Source organism: Salvelinus alpinus, chromosome 9 (assembly GCF_045679555.1).
Source record: "Salvelinus alpinus chromosome 9, SLU_Salpinus.1, whole genome shotgun sequence".
NCBI classification, from domain to species: domain Eukaryota; kingdom Metazoa; phylum Chordata; class Actinopteri; order Salmoniformes; family Salmonidae; genus Salvelinus; species Salvelinus alpinus.
In genome coordinates, this window is record NC_092094.1 from 25,062,059 (window position 1) to 25,082,957 (window position 20,899).

The 20,899-nt window shown below is 42.9% G+C and overlaps 1 protein-coding gene across 3 annotated transcripts in view; it reads right to left on the minus strand.

Annotated features, from left to right (window-relative positions):
- The window catches only part of furinb (furin (paired basic amino acid cleaving enzyme) b), a 248,012-nt gene that overhangs the window by 187,414 nt on the left and 39,699 nt on the right, over positions 1 to 20,899 (minus strand). For all 3 annotated transcript variants that reach the window (XM_071416549.1, XM_071416550.1, XM_071416548.1), the window contains exon 2: positions 19,913 to 20,219. In XM_071416549.1, the coding sequence (XP_071272650.1) occupies positions 19,913 to 20,101 (189 nt within the window). In that variant the 5' untranslated portion in view covers positions 20,102 to 20,219. The remainder of the gene's footprint in view (positions 1 to 19,912; positions 20,220 to 20,899) is intronic.

The window sequence follows — 20,899 nt, forward strand, 5'->3', positions numbered from 1 at the left end:
ATGTCATCTGATGAAGATGTTCAAAGGTTAGTGATTCATTTTATCTCTATTTGTGGGTTTTCTGAAAGCTATCTTTGCTGTGAAAAAAATGTCTGTGCTTTTTTGGATTTGGTGGTGAGCTAACATAAATATATGTTGTGTTTTCGCTGTAAAACATTTTAAAAATCGGACATGTTGGCTGGATTCACAAGATGTTTATCTTTCATTTGCTGTATTGGACTTGTTAATGTGTGAAAGTTAAATATAAAAAATATATATTTTTGAATTTCCCGCGCTGCCTTTTCAGTGTAATGTTGGGGGGGGGGGGGGGTTCCGCTAGCGGAACGTGTGTCCTAGACAGGATAACAGAACTTATGTAGCAGGCAAAACCCCGAGGACAAACCATTCAGATTTTTTTCTTTTTGAGGTCACTGTCTGTTCAATGAGATTTCATTGGGATACTAGATTTCTAAGTGACTTGTTTGCAGTTCCTACCGCTTCCACAGGATGTCACCAGTCTTTGGAAATTGGTTGAGGTTATTCCTTTGTGTAATGAAGAAGTACGGCAATCTTGAATGAGTGTCATTTGAAGTGTACTTTTTGAGAGAGGCGCATGACTCGAAAAGTAGCGTCAGTTTGTTGTCTTCCTGTATTGAACACAGATAGTCCCGTCTTCAATTTGATCGATTATTAACGTTTAAAAATACCTACAGTTGTATTACAAAAGTAGTTTGAAATGTTTTGGAAAAGTTTACACGTAACTTTTGAGATATTTTGGAGTGACGTTGCGCAAATTGGAAGCTGTTTTTTTCTGGATCATTTTGGATATATATGGATGGAATTAATTGAACAAAAGGACCATTTGTGATGTTTATGGGACATATTGGAGTGCCAACAAAAGAAGGCAAGGCATGATTTATATTTTATTTCTGCGTTTTGTGTTGTGCCTGCAGGGTTGAAATATGCTACACTCTCTTTGTTTACTGTTGTGCTATCATCAGATAATAGCATCTTATGCTTTCGCCGAAAAGCCTTTTTGAAATCTGACATGTTGGCTGGATTCACAACGAGTGTAGCTTTAATTTGGTATCTTACATGTGTGATTTAATGAAAGTTAGATTTTTATAGTAATATATTTGAATTTGGCGGGCTACATTTTTCTGGATTTTGGCCAAGTGGGACGCTACCGTCCCACCTATCCTAGAGAGGTTTTAAGAACAAGTGTATCTTTAATTCTATGTAAAACATGTATCTTTCATCAAAGTTTATGATGAGAATTTGTGTTATTTGACGTGGCTCTCTGCAATTTCTCTGGATATTTTGGAGGCATTTCTGAACATGGTGCCAATGTAAACGGAGGTTTTTGGATATAAATATGAACTTAATCGAACAAGACATATATGTATTGTGTAAAATGAAGTCCTATGAGTGTCCATCTGATGAAGATCATCAAAGGTTAGTGATTAATTTTATCTCTATTTGTGGCTCCTCTCTTTGACTGGAAAAATGGCAGAATTTTTCTTTGAGTTGGTGGTGACCTAACATAATCATTTGTGGTGCTTTTGCTGAAAAGCCTATTTGAAATCGGACACTTTGGTGGGATTAACAACAAGATTACTTTTAAAATGGTATAAGACACATGTAATTTTAATTATGAGATTGCTGTTGTTTGAATTTGGCGCCCTGCACTTTCACTGGCTGTTGTCATATCGATCCCGTTACCGGGATTGCAGCCATATGAAGTTAATTAATGTATTTTTTTTTTTTACCTTTATTTAACTAGGCAAGTCAGTTAAGAACAAATTCTTATTTTCAATGACGGCCTAGGAACAGTGGGTTAACTGCCTGTTCAGGGGCAGAACGACAGATTTGTACCTTGTCAGCTCGGGGATTTGAACTTGCAACCTTTCGGTTACTAGTCCAACGCTCTAACCACTAGGCTACCCTGCCGCCCTCCTTATTACATAAGGAGAAAATTATTAAGAAGTATGAGAAGGAGGAGGTATAGAGAAAGTAGGGAAAAATAAAAGGAGGGTGAGAAGAGAGCTGAGGTAAGATGTGAGTGAACAACACTAGCAGGATGGAGGTGGATGTGTTCCAATCTGCCAAGTGGCCTGGTGATCTACAAAGACTCATTGTTCCCATCACAAAGGCAGAGGCAGGGTGTGTACTAGGAGGGAGCACAGACATACACACACGCACACACACACACACACACATACACTGGGCCCAATCTGATGATAATAACATACTGGCTGGCAACCTTCTCCATGGCAACAACGTGGTGGTCGTGTTGGCAGAGCGGCACTGTGCTGTGTGGCGTGGCCAGGGTGCCAGTAGACAGTTAATTGCCTGGGCTTTAGTCAACTCTATCTGTGGCCATGAGCAGAAGGAGAGGAGATGTAGCCTACACCAACACACACACCACAGAGGGAGAGACCAAGTAACTGTACTGGAGGGTGCTGCTGTGCTGTCTACCAAACATGAGAAAGAGAGAGGTAAGAGACAAAGGGAGATAGAGCGAGAGGTAAAAAGCAAAGAAAAATAGAACGAGAGGTAAGAGAAAAAGGTTAGAGACAAAGGTAAGAGACAAAGAGAGAGAGAGCGATAGAGGTAAGAGGCAAAGAAAGAGAGCGAGAGGTAAGAGACAAAGAGGCAAAGAGAGAGAGTGAGAGAGGTAAGAGACAAAGAGAGATAGAGCGAGAGAGGTAAGAGACAAAGAGATATAGAGCGAGAGGTAAAAGACAAATAGCCAGAGCGAGAGGTAAGAGACAAAGAGAGAGAGAGCGAAAGCGAGAGAGAGAGAGGTAAGAGACAATAAGAGATAGAGCAAGAGAGGTAAGAGAAAAAGAGAGAGTGAGAGAGAGGTAAGAAGAAGAGAAGTAAGAGACAAAAAGAGAGTGAGAGGTAAGAGACGAGAGAGAGCGAGAGGTAAGAGGCAAAAAGAGAGAGCGAGAGGTAAGAGACAAAGAGAGATAGAGAGAGAGAGAGAGGTAAGAGACAAAAAGAGATAGAGCGAAGGGTAAGAGACAAAGAGAGAGAGCGAGAGGTAAGAGACAAGGCGAGAAAGAGCAAGAGAGGTAAGAGAAAAAGAAAGAGCGAGATAGAGGTAAGAGACAAAGAGAGAGAGAGGTAAGAGACAAAGAGAGAGTGAACGAAAGCAAGAGAGAGAGAGGTAAGAGACAAAGAGAGATAGAGCGAGAGGTAAGAGACAAGGCGAGAAAGAGCGAGGGGTAAGAGACAAAGAGAGGTAAGAGACAAAAAGAGAGGTAAGAGAGAGAGGTAAGAGACAAAGAGAGAGCACGAGGTAAGAGAAAAAGAAAGAGCGAGAGAGAGGTAAGAGACAAAGAGAGGTAAGAGACAAAAAGAGAGTGAGAGGTAAGAGACGAGAGATAGAGCGAGAGGTAAGAGACAAAAAGAGAGAGCGAGAGGTAAGAGACAAAGAGAGATAGAGAGAGATAGATGTAAGAGAAAGAGAGGTAACAGACATAGAGATAGAGTGAGAGGTAAGAGACAAAGAGAGATAGAGAGAGATAGATGTAAGAGAAAGAGAGGTAACAGACAAAGGTGAGAGAGTGAGAGGTAAGAGACAAAGAGAGATAGAGAGAGATAGATGTAAGAGAAAGAGAGGTAACAGACAAAGGTGAGAGAGTGAGAGGTAAGAGACAAAAAGAGAGAGCGAGAGGTAAGAGACAAAGAGAGATAGAGAGAGATAGATGTAAGAGAAAGAGAGGTAACAGACAAAGGTGAGAGAGTGAGAGGTAAGAGACAAAGAGAGAGAGAGCGAGAGAGGTAAGGCAAAGAGAGAGAGCGAGAGGTAAGAGACAAAGAGGCAAAGAGAGAGAGCGAGAGAGGTAAGAGACAAAGAGAGATAGAGCGAGAGAGAGAGAGGGGTAAGAGACAAAGAGAGATCGAGCGAAGGGTAAGAGACACAGAGAGAGAGTGAGAGAGAGATAGAGGTAAGAGAAAGAGAGGTAAGAGACATAGAGGTAGAGCGAGAGGTAAGAGACCAAGAGAGATAGAGGAAGAGGTATGAGACAGAGAGATAGAGCAAGAGGTAAGAGACAGAGAGATAGAGCGAGAGGTAAGAGAAAAAGAGAGATAGAGTGAGATGTAAGAGCCAAACAGAGATAGAGCGAGATGTAAGAGACAAACAGAGATAGAGCGAGATGTAAGAGACAAACAGAGATAGAGCGAGAGGTAAGAGGCAAAGAGAGAGAGAGAGAGCGGTAAGAGGCAAAAAGAGATCGAGCGAAGGGAAAGAGACAAAGAGAGAGAGCGAGAGGTAAGAGACATAGAGAGATAGAGGTACGAGACAAAGAGTGAGAGCGAGAGGTAAGAGACAAAGGTAAGAGACAAAGAGAGAGAGAGAGCTAAGAGACGTAGAGAGAGAGAGCGAGAGGTAAGAGACAAAGAGAGATAGAGCGAGAGGTAAGAGACAAAGCGAGAGAGCGAGAGGTAAGTGACATATAGAGAGAGAGCGAGAGGTAAGAGAGAGAGCGAGGTAAGAGACAAAGAGAGAAAGTGAGAGGTAAGAGACAAAAAGAGAGAGTGAGCGGCAAGAGACAAAGGTAAGAGACAAAGAGAGAGAGAGCGAGAGAGGTAAGAGACAAAGAGAGAGAGCGAGAGGTAAAAGACAAATAGGCAAAGAGAGAGAGCGAGAGAGGTAAGAGGCAAAGAGAGATAGAGCGAGAGAGAGAGGTAAGAGACAGAGAGATAGAGCGAGAGGTAAAAGACAAAGACCTAGAGCGAGAGAGGTAAGAGAAAAAGAGAGAGCGAGAGAGAGGTAAGAGACAAAGAGAGGTTAGAGACAAAAAGAGAGTGAGAGGTAAGAGACGAGAGATAGAGCGAGAGGTAAGAGGCAAAAAGAGAGAGCGAGAGGTAAGAGACAAAGAGAGATAGAGCGAGAGAGAGAGAGAGAGGTAAGAGAAAGAGAGGTAAGAAACAAAGAGATAGAGTGAGAGGTAAGAGAGAAAGAGAGATAGAGCAAGAGGTAAGAGACAGAGAGATAGAGCAAGAGGTAAGAGACAGAGAGATAGAGCGAGAGGTAAGAGACAAAGAGAGAGAGCGCGATGTAAGAGACAAACAGAGATAGAGCGAGAGGTAAAAGACCAAGACCTAGAGCAAGAGAGAGCGAGAGGTAAGAGACAAAGAGAGAGAGCGAAAGCGAGAGAGAGAGAGGTAAGAGACAAAGAGAGATAGAGCAAGAGAGGTAAGAGAAAAAGAGAGAGCGAGAGAGAGGTAAGAAGAAGAGAAGTAAGAGACAAAAAGAGAGTGAGAGGTAAGAAACGAAAGATAGAGCGATAGGTAAGAGACAAAAAGAGAGAGCGAGAGGTAAGAGACAGAGAGATAGAGCGAGAGAGAGGTAAGAGACAAAAAGAGAGTGAGAGGTAAGAGACGAGAGATAGAGCGAGAGGTAAGAGGCAAAAAGAGAGAGCGAGAGGTAAGAGACAAAGAGAGATAGAGCGAGAGAGAGATAGAGGTAAGAGAAAGAGAGGTAAGAAACAAAGAGATAGAGTGAGAGGTAAGAGAGAAAGAGAGATAGAGCAAGAGGTAAGAGACAGAGAGATAGAGCAAGAGGTAAGAGACAGAGAGAGAGAGCGCGATGTAAGAGACAAACAGAGATAGAGCGAGAGGTAAGAGACAAAGAGAGAGAGAGAGAGAGAGGTAAGAGACAAAAAGAGATCGAGCGAAGGGTAAGAAACAAAGAGAGAGTGAGAGAGAGATAGAGGTAAGAGAAAGAGAGTTAAGAGACATAGCGGTAGAGCGAGAGGTAAGAGACCAAGAGAGATAGAGGAAGAGGTATGAGACAGAGAGATAGAGCAAGAGGTAAGAGACAGAGAGATAGAGCGAGAGGTAAGAGAAAAAGAGAGATAGAGCGAGATGTAAGAGCCAAACAGAGATAGAGCGAGATGTAAGAGACAAACAGACAAACAGAGATAGAGCGAGAGGTAAGAGGCAAAGAGAGAGAGAGAGAGCGGTAAGAGGCAAAAAGAGATCGAGCGAAGGGAAAGAGACAAAGAGAGAGAGCGAGAGGTAAGAGACATAGAGAGATAGAGGTACGAGACAAAGAGTGAGAGCGAGAGGTAAGAGACAAAGGTAAGAGACAAAGAGAGAGAGAGAGAGCTAAGAGACGTAGAGAGATAGAGCCAGAGGTAAGAGACAAAGAGAGAGAGCGAGAGGTAAGAGACAAAGAGAGATAGAGCGAGAGGTAAGAGACAAAGCGAGAGAGCGAGAGGTAAGTGACATATAGAGAGAGAGCGAGAGGTAAGAGAGAGAGCGAGAGAGAGAGGTAAGAGACAAAGAGAGAAAGCGAGAGGTAAGAGACAAAAAGAGAGAGTGAGCGGCAAGAGACAAAGGTAAGAGACAAAGAGAGAGAGAGCGAGAGAGGTAAGAGACAAAGAGAGAGAGCGAGAGGTAAAAGACAAATAGACAAAGAGAGAGAGCGAGAGAGGTAAGAGGCAAAGAGAGATAGAGCGAGAGAGAGAGGTAAGAGACAGAGAGATAGAGCGAGAGGTAAAAGACAAAGACCTAGAGCGAGAGAGGTAAGAGAAAAAGAGAGAGCGAGAGAGAGGTAAGAGACAAAGAGAGGTAAGAGACAAAAAGAGAGTGAGAGGTAAGAGACAAGAGATAGAGCGAGAGGTAAGAGGCAAAAAGAGAGAGCGAGAGGTAAGAGACAAAGAGAGAGAGCGAGAGAGAGATAGAGGGAAGAGAAAGTGAGGTAAGGTAATTTTGTTTTCAAAATGATAGTTTCCGGATTTGACCATATTAATGACCTAAGGCTCGTATTTCTGTGTGTTATTATATTATAATTAAGTCTATGATTTGATATTTGATAGAACAGTCTAACTGAGCGGTGGTAGGCAGCAGCAGGCTCGTAAGCATTCATTCAAACAGCACTTTCCTGCATTTGCCAGCAGCTCTTCGCTGTGCTTCAAGCATTGCTCTGTTTATGACTTCAAGCCTATCAACTCCCGAGATTAGGCTGGCAATACTATAGTGCCTATAAGATCATCCAATAGTCAAAGGTATATGAAATACAAATGGTATAGAGATAAATAGTCCTATAATAACTACAACCTAAAACCTCTTACCTGGGAATATTGAAGACTCATGTTAAAAGGAACCACCAGCTTTCATATGTTCTCATGTTCTGAGCAAGGAACTTAAACGTTAGCTTTTTTACATGGCAAATATTGCACTTTTACTTTCTTCTCCAACACTTTGTTTTTGCATTATTTAAACCAAATTGAACATGTTTCATTATTTATTTGAGACTAAATAGATTTTATTGATGTATTATGTTAAGTTAAAATAAAAGTGTTCATTCAGTATTGATGTAATTGTCAATATTGCAAATATATATGTAAAAATCAGCCGATTAATCGTTATCGGCTTTTTTGGGTCCTCCAATAATCAGTATCGGTATCGGCATTGAAAAATCATAATCGGTCTCCGACACGATACGTTTTAAGTTTGAAACGATTCGGTGCAATTAAAGGAACAAATTGATGCAATCGGTTAGATGCGATACGATTCGATGCACTAACACTTGTTACATAAACACATTCATTTTCCATTCTAAATTAAAATCTGCTGCTGATGGTAAGCAGGGCAAACTGCCTTGGTGATATTAATTTATTTAACTAGGCAAGTCAGTTAATTAAACAATTTAGGCAAACAGTGGAAAAAGTGAAGGGGTCTGAACAAGTGCCATTTAAGATTATTTATTAAAACCGTAATATCAACTGTTTATATTATATTGTGGAACAATCTTCAAAAAGACAGTAACCTCAGGAGTGGCGCTTGCTTGTAGAAGCCAAAAGCTGTGCAATGGCATAGCTTGTTTTGCTAATTGAGTGAGTGATTGAGTGAGTGAGTGAGTGAGATGGAATGTGACATTGGAGCCACTCTCCACTGAGCAAGGTGAGTCAGTGTCACCTCTCACAGAACAATGACCTGACTGGCTTACAAGAATCACTGCATGACATTTAAACCTAGACCATATGCACAAGCACAATCTGTTTTAACAATAAACCATTTAGCACAACGCTGAACCAAAAAATATATTACCTGACGATGCTGTAATCATCTGTGTTAAACATCTCATGACTTCCTGATTAAACACATCATCTGCCAGCTCTCTCACAGACAGTGTGTGTGCATGTGTTTGGCTCGCCCCATAGAACAACCACCACCAGAGAGAGAGGAAGTGAGGATGACTAAGCCATCGTTCCCCCTGTTCACTCAACCATCCTTTATCTAACCCAACCATCCCCTCAAATAGAGCTGCTGTGTGTGTGTGTGAGTGTGTGTCTACGGTTTTAGCCCAGACATTGCAGGACTGCATTAGCTATGCTTACTATATCCCTGCTGCCTCCTATCACCTACTCAGAGACAAGAGGCTGAAATATGGCTCATTATTGTGGTGTGGCTGGTGCCTCACCAAAACAAAGACTAAGGATGTACAGCTCCATAATCTAATTTCAGACAACTGTTTAAATGTTGCTTAGCAATCCTCCCTCTGCCTCTTCCTCTCACTCTGTCTTTAGCCACCATCCATCCATTCTCTCCCACTCCTTTTCTGTTGCCAAGTTCTTACACTCACTTTTTTTAGTTTTTGTGTGAAATTTTAAAACATACAATCTACCAGCAGTGAAGCCGCTCAACACATTACATTACATTCAGTCATCCAGCAGACACTGCGTCCAGCGCAGTCCAGCGCCCCGCGCAGTCCAGCGCCCCGCCCAAGGGCACAAGTACAGATCCCCCACCCAGTCGAATCGGGAACCCGAACCAGCGACCTATCGGCCACCGGCACAAGCTCCCAATCACCAGGCCACCAAACATGCAAGATCCCCCCATAGTTCCCCTCGAGAGCTGCCCCTCAACCATCCAAGACCCCCCCCACACAGTCCCCCCGAAAAACCTCCCCGTCCACTCCCCACCACCAAATCTCCACCCCTCCCGAACCACCGTCCCCCTCTAACCCAACCAAAACCACCACCCACCCAATGTGCCAACAAAAAGAACCAAAGACAAAAAAGCATCAACAGAAAACAATAATGCACAAACAAAAGACGTCAAGGACCACAAAAATCTAAACAGCAAGCGTTTGTATGCATGTGTGGCACTATTTACGTGTGTGTGTGTGTGTGTGTATGCACGTGTGTGCATTTGAATGTGAGTGTGTGTGTATGCATGTATACGCGTGTACAAGCGCTTGTGTGGCAACAGCCTCAGGAAAACAGTTATTGGATCTCAACGTTCACTTTTAGTGTCAGTTAAATGTCTTTTTTTTTCTTTGACCGTCACTCTATCCCCGCCCAGCAATTTCACTCCCACTTGTCTCCAGTTCCACATCCCAACCCTCAGTTTTCCTCAGCCTATCCCACCTATCTCTGCTGGCCACCCTCTTCGGATTTCTACGTGTCATATATCTTTCAACTAGCTAGCTGTAAAATGGCGCCGACAGATAGGGCAGCTCTGCTTCTAGCTCTTAAGCAACTTTGCAGTATTTAGTTTTTTTGTGTGTTATTTCTTACATAATGTAAGCCCAGGAAGTTTTTGTGCGTTATTACATACAGCCGGAAAGAACTTATGGATATCAGAACGGCGGTAACTCACCAGCATTACGACCGGGAATACGACTTTCCCGATATTGGATCCTTTGTTAGTACACCCCAGGGCAATTGAACTGATTCCAGAGGCTGATCCAAAACACCGCCGGCGGAGGAGAGGTGTTCGGAGTGGATTTCTAGTCCGACTCAGGAGGCGCGCACACCATCCACCACTTCCGAGTATATTACTCGATAATGTTCAATCTCTGGATAATAAAGTAGACGAGCACAGGGCGAAAATCTCCTTCCAGAGAGACATCAGGGATTGTAACATACTCTATTTAATGGAAACATGGCTCTCTCGGGATACACTGTCTTTGTCCATACAGCCTGCTGGGTTCTCAGTATATCGAGCCGACAGGAATAAAGAACTCTACTGGAAGAAGAAAGGCGGGGGTGTATGTTTCATGATTAACCACTTATGGTGTGATTGGGATAACATACAGAAACTCAAGTCCTTTTGTTCATTCGATCTAGAATACCTTACAATCAAATGCCGACCGTATTACATCCCAAGAGAATTCTCTTCGGTTACAGTCACAGCCGTGTATATCCCCCTCAAGCCGATACCACCACGACCCTCAAAGAACTTCACTGGACTTTATGCAAACTGGAAACCACACATCCTGAGGCCGCATTTATTGTAGCTGGGAATTTTAACAAAGCAAATTTGAGGAAAACGCTACCAAAGTTCTATCAACACATTGACTGTAGTACTCGTGCTGCTAAAACACTCGACCACTGCTACTCCAACTTCCGGGATGCCTACAAGGCCGTCCCCAGCCCTAACTTCGGCAAATCTGATCACGGCTCCATTTTGCTCCTCCCTTCCTATAAGCAGAATATCAAACAGGAAGTACCCGTGCTAAGGACTATTCAACGGACACCGACGTCTTGCTTCCGGACAAGCTAAACACCTTCTTTGCCCATGTTACGGATACAAGTATTCTGTGTGTATTCTGTGTGTATTTCTGTTCTCTCCTTCTCCCCTACTCACAGGTGACAATCATCATTCCCCAATCAGTCATCAATCAGTCGCTAATCAGAAGACACCTGCTCCTTTTCCCTTACCCAATCACATTCCCTTTGCCTTGGTTTAAAAACCCTATCAGTTGTTTTCTCTGGAGCTCAATCTCTCTGTAAATGCCATATGTTGTAGATCTCTTGTGTGGTTAGGATACATGTCACTTTGTCCCCACCTGTGAGTATTGTTTTTGGTTATGGTGTTTGAGTGTTTGTTTGATGGTTGGAAAAGGGGGTAACCAGACAGGTCGCCCATGGGCATACACTACCCGTAGGTAAACTTTGTTAAATACACTAGTTAGAACTGGGTGGACCACCCACTGTATTTTTGGTTAGTTAGTTAGCTGTTGGTGAAGTAGGCTAGTCTAGCTTAGGGGTGTTTGTGGATACTTATTATTTCTTTCCTTGGGTCCAGCTCAGCCCCTTTTCCTGCTCCCCCCATTACCGTGTGTTTGTAAATAAACCCTGAGTGTTTGACGGTAGATATTAGTTGTCGTGGTTATTTCGTTCTCACACTTACTTTGTCACTATAATTTGCATGAGTTATGTTACGGGTCCCATGACCATCCCCCCTAGATTGTCGAAACAAAACAAATGAGCTGATCGTGGACTTCAGGAAACAGCAGAGGGAGCACGCCCCTATCCACATCGACGGGACCGCAGTGGAGTAGGTAAAAAGCTACAAGTTCCTCGGCGTACACATCACTGACGAACTGAAATGGTCCACCCACACAGACAGTGTGGTGAAGAAGGCGCAACAGCATCTCTTCAACCTCAGGAGGCTGAAGAAATGTGGCTTAGCACCTAAAACCCTGATAAACTTTTACAGATGCACAATTCAGAGCATCCTGTCGGGCTGTATCACCGCCAGGTACGGCAACTGCACCGCCCGCAACCGCAAGGCTCTCCAGAGGGTGGTGCGGTCTGCCCAATGCATCACCGGGGTCAAACTACCTGCCCTCCAGGACAGCTACAGCACCCAATGTCACAGGAAGGCCAAAAAGATCATCAAGGACAACAACCACCTGAGCCACTGCCTGTTCACCTCGCTATCATCCAGAAGGCGAGGTCAGTGCAGGTGCATCAAAGCTGGGACCGAGAGCTTGAAAAACTGCTTCTATCTCAAGGCCATCAGACTGTTAAATAGCCATCACTAGGCAGCTTCCACCAGGTTACGTAACCCTGCACCTTAGAAGCTGCTGCCCTATATACATAGACTTGAAATCACTGGCCACTTTAATAATGGAACACTAGTCACTCTAATAATGTTTACATATTTTTGCTTTACTCATCTCATATGTATATACTGTATTCTATTCTACTGAATTTAAGTCTATGCCACTCCGACATTGCCTATCCTAATATGTATATATTCCTTAATTCCATTATTTTACTTTTAGGTTGTGTGTATTGTTGTGAATTGTTCGATATTACTGCACTGTTGGAGCTAGAAACACAAGCATTTTGCTACACCCGCAATAACATCTGCTAAACATGTGTATGTGACAAATAACATTTTATTTGATTTGAACTTTGCTGTGATGTTTAACATACAATTTGAATCTCTAATTGAATAGAATCCACAGATTGCGAGTTGAAGATAATATTTGTTGTAATATTCATTTTATTTTTTCTGGGGGATGAAATGTAATTTCTAACAAGCTCTACATTGCTTGTTTGAAAAAGAGAGACACTTTGAACGAGGTTTCATTTTCAATTAATCAAACATTTGAAATGGCAATCTGCATAAAGGCAATTTCTAAACAAATGATGACCTTTTGTTAGTAATCTACCATTTTGAAGTAAAACGTTTGTTAAGTGAAGCTTTTAGAGAGAGGTTTTGTGCTTTCATATTTAATAATCTCAGCCCACCCAGTTCATATTCATTGTATAGATAGGGACGCTTTATCTTGTCTGGTTTAGCATTCCAGATAAAGCTAAATATTTTTTGCTTATATGATTTGAAAAACGAATCACCAGGAGTAGGCAACGCCATAGGTAACTGTTTAAACTGAGATAAGACTAAGGAGTTAATCAGTGTAATTTTTCCATAAATAGACAGGTATTTACCTCTCCATGGTTGCAGGATCTTGTCTATTTTTACTAGTTTTCTATAGAAATTCATTGTGGAGAGCTCATTTATATATTTTGTAATATGAATGCCAAGTATGTCTACTTCACCGTCAGTCCATTTTATAGGCAAACTGCAGGGTAATGTAAAAGTTGTGTATTTTAAAGATTCAATACGTAAAATGGTACACTTATCATAATTAGGTTTTAGTCCAGAGTCCAGAGGCCAGAAAAGGTATCTAGATCTTCAATGAGACATTGCAGGTGTCTAAATTGTGGACTTCATATAAAACGTGAGTCATTGGCATACATGGACACCTTTATTTTTAAGCCTTGGATATCTAATCCTCTAATGTTGTTATTTGATCTGATTTTAATAGTTAGCATTTCAATGGTCATAATATAATAATAAATATGGTGACAGCGGACAACCTTGTTTAACTTCAGCAGCTATTTACTATTTTACACCTGGGGTTGCTATACATTACTTTTACCCATTGAATAAGAGACTCACCAAAATGGAAAAAAATCCAGGCATTTATACATAATATCCAGTCTTACTTTATCAAAGGCCTTTTCAAAATTCGCTAAGAAAACCAGGCCTGGCTTCTTAGTTGTTGTATGTTATTCTATTATTTCTAGTAGTTGTCGTAAAGATGTCTCCAATGTATCATCCATGTAAAAAAACCTGTCTGATCAGGATGAACAATACCTGGTAAAATCTTTTTAATTCTGAGTGCTGTGCATTTCGCTAGTACTTTTGCATCACATCATTGGTGTAAGAGGCCTCCAGTTTTTTAGATGGACTGGATCTTTATATTTGCCATCTGGGTCTTGTTTTAATAATAGTGAAATCAGACCATCCTGCTGAGTACCTGACAAGTTACCATTTCTATAAGAGCAGTTAAAACAAGCTAATAATGGAGCTTTGAGTATATAAAAAAAGGCTTGATATACCTTTACCAGTATGCCATCAAGCCCTGGGAGTTTTCTAGAATGAAAGAACTTATTAGCCTCAAAGTTATTCCTCTGTAATTTGCATTTGTTAATTTTTATTTATTTATTATTATTTGGAAAGAATTCCAGTTAGTAATCGTCATTCATAGGGTGAGGAGGAGACGGAAAATAAAACATCTACTTAAAATATTTAGCTTCCTTTTTTTATATAATTTGGAGAATCATGGATGACTCCGTCTTTAGTAACGAGTTCCTGTTAATTATTTTTGATAGCGTTCCTGTGTTGAAGATTTTTGTGTTTTTTTTCTCCATATTCCATCCAATTTTCGTTCTTGAATAAGTTCCTGCAGTTCTTTTGGTTCCTTCTGTTTGTTTTTAACTTCTCCCCTACTCATTTATATATAGATTACTGCCTCTCTACCTACCTACACAACCCATCCATCACTCTCTTGTTGGAGACTCCATCTTTATCTAAGTGCATGTGTGATACATTGCAGGGTAGGGATGTGACCAATGGAAAATGTTTCTTAATGTTTAAACATACAATTTTCTATCTGTTTTCCGTTAAAACTACAAGAAAAATGCATAAAATCCCACGAGAATTCACAAGGAAGCTGCTCTGCTACCAGCACCAGTTTGGATCCCTTTCAGATGGTTAAGTATTTCACCTCTACTACCATTACTGCACCTCAATTCCACACCGCAAAGTTAGCATTTCCTTCTCATTTAACTTCTCAAAGTATTGCCATACAGGACTTCACTGCTGTTGCTTGCCTTTCCCATTTTTCAAACTTTTAAAGATGATGACGTAGTGGTGGAGAGCAGACTCCAAAATAATTGATGCATTAATTAAGTCGACACCGGTGTCGACTCCCATTTCTGAGTGTCAAGATTCGATTCCGCTACTCAGTTGCCAGAAAGGAAGGAAACTGCTCAGGGACTTCACCATGAGGCCAATGGTGGTTTTAAAACCGTTACAGAGTTTAATGGTTGTGATATGATAAAACTGTGGATGGATCAACAACATTGTAGTTACTCCACAATACTAACCTAAATGACAGAGTGAAAATAAGGTAGCCTGTAGAGAATACAAATATTCCAAAACATGCATCCTGTTTGCAAGAAGGCACTTAAGTCATACTGCACAAAACGTGGCAAAGAAATTAACTTTTTGTCCTGTATACAAAGCATTATGTTTGGGGCAAATCCAACACATCACTGAGTACCACTCTTCATATTTTCAAACATGGTGGTGGCTGCATCATGTTATGGGTATGCTTGGAATCGGTAAGGACTAGAGAATTTCTTAGCATGAAAATTAACAGAATACAGCTATAAGCACAGGCAAAATCCTCCAGGAAAACCTGGTTCAGCCTGCTATCCAACAGACACTGGGTGACATATTCACTTTTCAGCAGGACAATAAACAAAAAAAAGGCAATGCATACTTTGGGGTGCTTATCCTTGCTGGTGTTTTCAATGGGGAATCCACAGAATCCCAGTGGGATGCAGAAAACGGCAGAGAAGCTTTCTGTGCAACAATGTCTCTGGAAAACTTCCACATTATTTCCAGGATTATCTGCTTCGATAACCAAGACACCAGACCAGCTCAGCGGCAGAGAGACAAGCTAGCTGCAATCAGGTCAGTGTGGAACAAGTGGGTGGACCGTCTTCCCCTGTTTACAACCCTGGGCCCAACTTTACGGTTGATGAGCAGCTTATGCCATTTAGGGGCTACTGCCCCTTCAGGCAGTACATACTGTCTAAACCCGCAAAATATGGAATCAAGATCTAGGCTGCCTGTGATGCTGCTTCATCATATGCGTGGAACTTGAAAGTGTATACGGGGAAGCCAGATGGAGGAGCACCTGAGAAGAACCAAGGGATGCGGGTTGTCCAGGGACTCCGTGGCCACAACATCACATGCGATAACGTTTTTACTTCGCACAAGCTGGGACAGGAGCTCCTCAAGAGGAAGCTGACAATGGTAGGAACAGTACGAAAAAACAAGCCAGAGCACCCACCTCAGCTGTTGAATACACAGAACAGGCCTAAAAAACTAAAAATAACAGAAATTCCAGTTAATCACTCAGCACTATTTTATACTGATAAGTCTGAGTCTGCCTCAGAATCTGTGGCTAGGAGGGAGGGAGTGACGGGGAAGAGAGGGGAGAGAGGAGGAGCAGAGAGAGAAACAGAGAGGGAGAGAGAGAGAAGGAGACTTGATTAAGCTCAAGTCACATCATCACAGGACGATGATCCGTACCAAGGTTAAAAAAGACAAGCCAATTTAAGTTCTTAAAAATCTAAATCAAACCCAAAATTACAATCAAACCCCTGCAGGTGCTTCAAGCCCTAGCTTTCTGATTGGATAAGTGTCTGTCTGCACTGCGCTTTACTGGCAGAGGGTTAGTCTGGGAGACCTACAGGTGTTTCATGCTCTAGACTGGGCACTAACTGGGAATACTGGTGGTAGTGGGGGCTATACCAGAGGGCGAAACGGCATCGGAATCCAATACTATCATTCCCTTGTCCCTGTCAGTCAGAAGTACCTTCATAAAGTGGTCGTAACAAGTGATGAAGACATAAACACAAAACTATCCTCTGTGGGAAAGACAGTGTGAGACTGTGTGTGTGTGTGTGAGTGACTGTGTATGTGTAACTGTGTGTGTGAGACTGTGTGTGCGGCGTGTGTGTGCAGCGTGTTCATGCATATCAATCTGTGGAGTTTGATTGCTTGAAATATGCATGCACACTGTCTCGGAGAAGAATATTGAGCAATTAATAGCCCTATTCAATTAGGAATTATTTAAGACTATTATTTCTAATGGCATTTTTCAATCTATCTATCTTTTTTTCTCTCTCTCTCCCTCCCTGCCTCTGTCTCTCTCCCTCTGCAGCACAATCCTTTCATAGCACCCCAACAGCAATCCCTGCCAGATTAACTCAATAACCAATGAATTCCAATCAAAGCCAGCCGAGAGCGAGACACTACTTTGACAAGTAAACAATCAGAGCCAAGGAGACAATCGAGTGGTGATGGGCATCTCACAAATTAACAATATCACATCTCCTCCTATTACTTTATGACAGATGTTAGAACTACTAACATAACAAGAGAAAAAACGACTTCTGGTAAATCAAAAAATCTAATAAAATCACATTTTATTTGTCACATGCGCCAAATAAAACAGGTGTAGACCTTACCATGAAATGCTTACTTTCCAGCCCTTAACCAACAATGCAGTTCAAGAAATCGAGTTATAAAAATTTTAAAAAAGCACTAAAATAACAAAAAAATTACATAACAATAACGAGGCTATATACAGGGGGTACCGGTACCGAGTCAATGTGTGGGGGTACAGGTTAGTCAAGGTAATTTGTAAAGTGACTATGCATAGATAATAAACAGAGAGTAGCAGAAGTGTACAAAAAAAGGATGGGGTCAAGTGTAAATAATTTGGGTGGCCATTTGATTAATTGTTCAGCAGTCTTATGGCTTGGGGGAACAAGCTGTTAAGGAGCCTTTTGGTCCTAGACTTGAGACTTTGACAATTTTTTTAGCCTTCCTCTGACACCGCCTAGTATATTGGTCCTGCATGTCAGGAAGCTTGGCCCCAGTGATGTACTGGGCCGTTTGCATTACCCTCTGTAGCGCCTTACGGTCAGATGCCGAGCAGTTGCCATACCAGGCGGTGATGCAACCGGTCAGGATGCTCTTGATGGCGCAGCTGTAGAACTTTTTGAGGATCTGGAGACCCATGCCAAATCTTTTCAGTCTCCTGAGGGGGAAAAAGTGTTGTTGTGCCCTCTTCACAACTGTCTTGGTGTGTTTGGACCATGATAGTTTGTTGGTAATGTGGACACCAAGGAACTTGAAACTCTCGACCCACTCCACTTCAGCCCCGTCGATGTTAATGGGGGCCTGTTTGGCCTCCTTTTCCTACAGTCCACGATCAGCTCTTTTGTCTTGCTCACATTGAGGGAGAGATTGTTATCCTGGCACCACATTTCCAGGTCTCTGACCTCCTCCCTATAGGCTGTGTCATCGTTGTCTGTTATCAGGCCTACCACCGTTGTGTCGTCAGCAAACTTAATGATGGTGTTGGAGTCGTGCTTGGCCACGCAGTCGTGGATGAACAGGGAGTACAGGAGAGGACTAAGCACGCACCCCTGAAGGGCCCCTGGATTGAGGATCAGCGTGGCAGATGTGTTGTTGCCTACCCTTACCACCTGGGGGCGGCCTGTCAGGAAGTCCAGGATCCAGTTGCAGAGAGAGGTGTTTAGTTCCAGGGTCCTTAGCTTAGTGATGAGCTTTGTGGGCAGTATGGTGCTGAACGCTGAGCTGTAGTCAATGAACAGCTTTCTCACATATGTGTTCCTTTTGTCCAGGTGGGAAAGGGCAGTGTGGAATGCGATTGATATTGTGTCATATGTGGGGCGGTATGCAAATTGGAGTGGGTCTAGGGTTTCCGGCATGATGGTGTTGATGTGAGCCATGACCAGCCTTTCAAAGCACTTCATGGCTACTGACGCGAGTGCTACGCTGCGGTAATCATTTAGGCAGGTTACCTTCGCTTCCTTGGGCACAGGGACTATGGTGGTCTGCTTGAAACATGTAGGTATTACAGACTCGGTCAGGGAGAGGATGAAAATGTCAGTGAAGACACTTGCCAGTTGGTCCGCGCATGCTTTGAGTACACATCCTGGTAATCCGTCTGCCCCACAGCTTTGTGAATTTTGACCTGTTTAAAGGTCTTGCACACACCGGCTACGGAGAGCGTGAACACAGAACAGCTGGTGCTCTCGTCCAGAACAGCTGGTGCTCTCATGCATTTTTCAGTGTTGCTTGCTTTCGAAGCGAGCATAAAAGGCATTTAGCTCATCTGGTACGCTCGAGTCACTGGCCAGCTCATGGCTGGTTTTCCCTTTGTGGTCCATAATATTTTGCAAGCCCTGCCAAATCCGACGAGCATCAGAGCCGGTGTAGTAGGATTCAATATTAGCCCTGTATTGACGCTTTGCCTGGTTAATGGTTTGTCTAAGGGCATAGCGGGATTTGTTGTCAGCGTCCGGACTACTGTCCCGCTCATTGAAAGCGGCAGCTCTAGCCTTTTAGCTCAGTGCGGATGTTGCCAGTAATTCATGGCTTCTGGTTGGGAAATGTACGTAAGGTCACTGTGGGGACAATGTCGTCGATGCACTTATTGATGAAGCTGGTGACTGAGGTGGTATACTCCTCAATGCCATTGGATGAATCCCGGATCATATTCCAGTCTGGGCTAGCAAAACAGTCCTCAAGACAGAAGCTGCATGGACGGCAACATAAAGAAGGCAGAAGATAAGCCTAAATTAATTTTGCAAACCGCTCTGAAAATCCTATTTTCGGGGAGGAGAGGGTGAAGGAAGGTTTGGGAGTTCAGAACCTCCTATGCATTTATTCCCACGAAAGAATCCAGACGGCTGTTCAGTGGTGTGTGTGTAGTGAATACCTGCAAATAGAGTGAAGTCTACTGCGGAACGACTGAACTGTGAGGGAAAAGACGAAGGAGTAGTAGGACTACTAACTGGCAATAACAAAGCACATAGCCGGGGAGTCCAGAGAAATATATACTAATGATCAACATGTGTGGGCGTGTGAGGATCAAATTCCAATTGACTCAAACACACGAACAGCCGCACACACAAAGTCTCCCTCTCCCCCGCTCTCTCCACAAAGCGAGGGATATGGAAAGAGGCTGAGGCTCAAAAGAGAACAGGACACTAGACAGGCTAGTCTCAGACTAACCTGCTTGTTTCTTTTCCCCAATTACAATCATACTTCCCCTGTAATCCTAAAATAACTCTTTCCTAGGCTGCTCCAGATAGAACCCAGAGTAAACAGACTGACTGGCAAAACCCTCCCCTGGAGAGCCAGACTGCCCAGCTGTGTGTTGGGCAGAGGCACGTACACTACCACACACAGACACAGACACACACACATATGCATGGTATGGTATGCCCCAATTAACTAGAAGAAGTGCAGGCTTTAGCTTCCAGCTATCAGCTGAACTCAAGGGATGGACGAGCCATGACATGCACTCTCAAAACATGAGGGCTTATAGGCTGTTATGTCTTTGTGTCTTGTTGTGCATTGAAGCCTGTTGAGCAGGTTGTCACTGACAATAGAACAGCTTCAACTGACCACAGATGCAGGGCATAGACAGGTCATATACTCTGACTGACTAGAGAGGCTCCACAGACTCCACTGCTGTGCTACTCACATTGCCGTGGTTTATGAAACCATGTTTCCTGGCGATGCGGTCAGCCTCTTGTGGTCCTCCCTCTATGTGGACCGCCCAGGTGTTAGTGTAGACCTCCGCGGCAGCGGTCTGTTCAGCAGTCAACTCCAGTGCTAAGGACAGGAGACCGAGGAGAGTCCAAAGCTGCAGCAGGACCAGCCTGGCATCCATGAAAAGGAGGAGGGGCACCGGACAGAGGCACTCCGTCCGTCTGTTTGGGGTGGAGAAGTCTCACTGCTCACCAGTCACAGCCCTGAGCTCCCTCACAGCAGCCAAGTAGAACAGTGACCTGGAGAAAAAGAGGACAAAAAAACACACATTTGCATACACACACACAGGTACAGTTGAAGTCGGAAGTTTACATACACTTATGTTGGAGTCATTAAAACTCATTTTTCAACCACTCCACAAATTTCTTGTTAACAAACTACAGTTTTGGCAAGTAGGTTAGGACATCTACTTTGTGCATGACACAAGTAATTTTTCCAAATATTGTTTACAGACAAATTACTTCACTTATAATTCACTCTATCACAATTCCAGTGGGTCAGACGTTTACATACACTAAGTTGACTGTGCCTTTAAACAGCTTGGAAAATTCCAGAAAATGATGTCATGGCTTTAGAAGCTTCTAATAGGCTAATTGACATCATTTGAGTCAATTGGAGGTGTACCTGTGGATGTATTTCAAGGCCTAACTTCAAACTCAGTACCTCTTTGCTTGACATCATGGGAAAATCAAAAGAAATCAGCCAAGACCTCAGAAAAATATTCTAGACTTCCACAAGTCTGGTTCATCCTTGGGAGCAATTTCCAAACGTCTGAAGGTACCACATTAATTTGTACAAACAATAGTACGCAAGTAGAAACACCATGGGACCACGTAGCCGTCATACCGCTCAGGAAGGAGAAGCGTTCTGTCTCCTAGAGATGAACATAATTTAGTGCGAAAAGTGCAAATCAATCCAA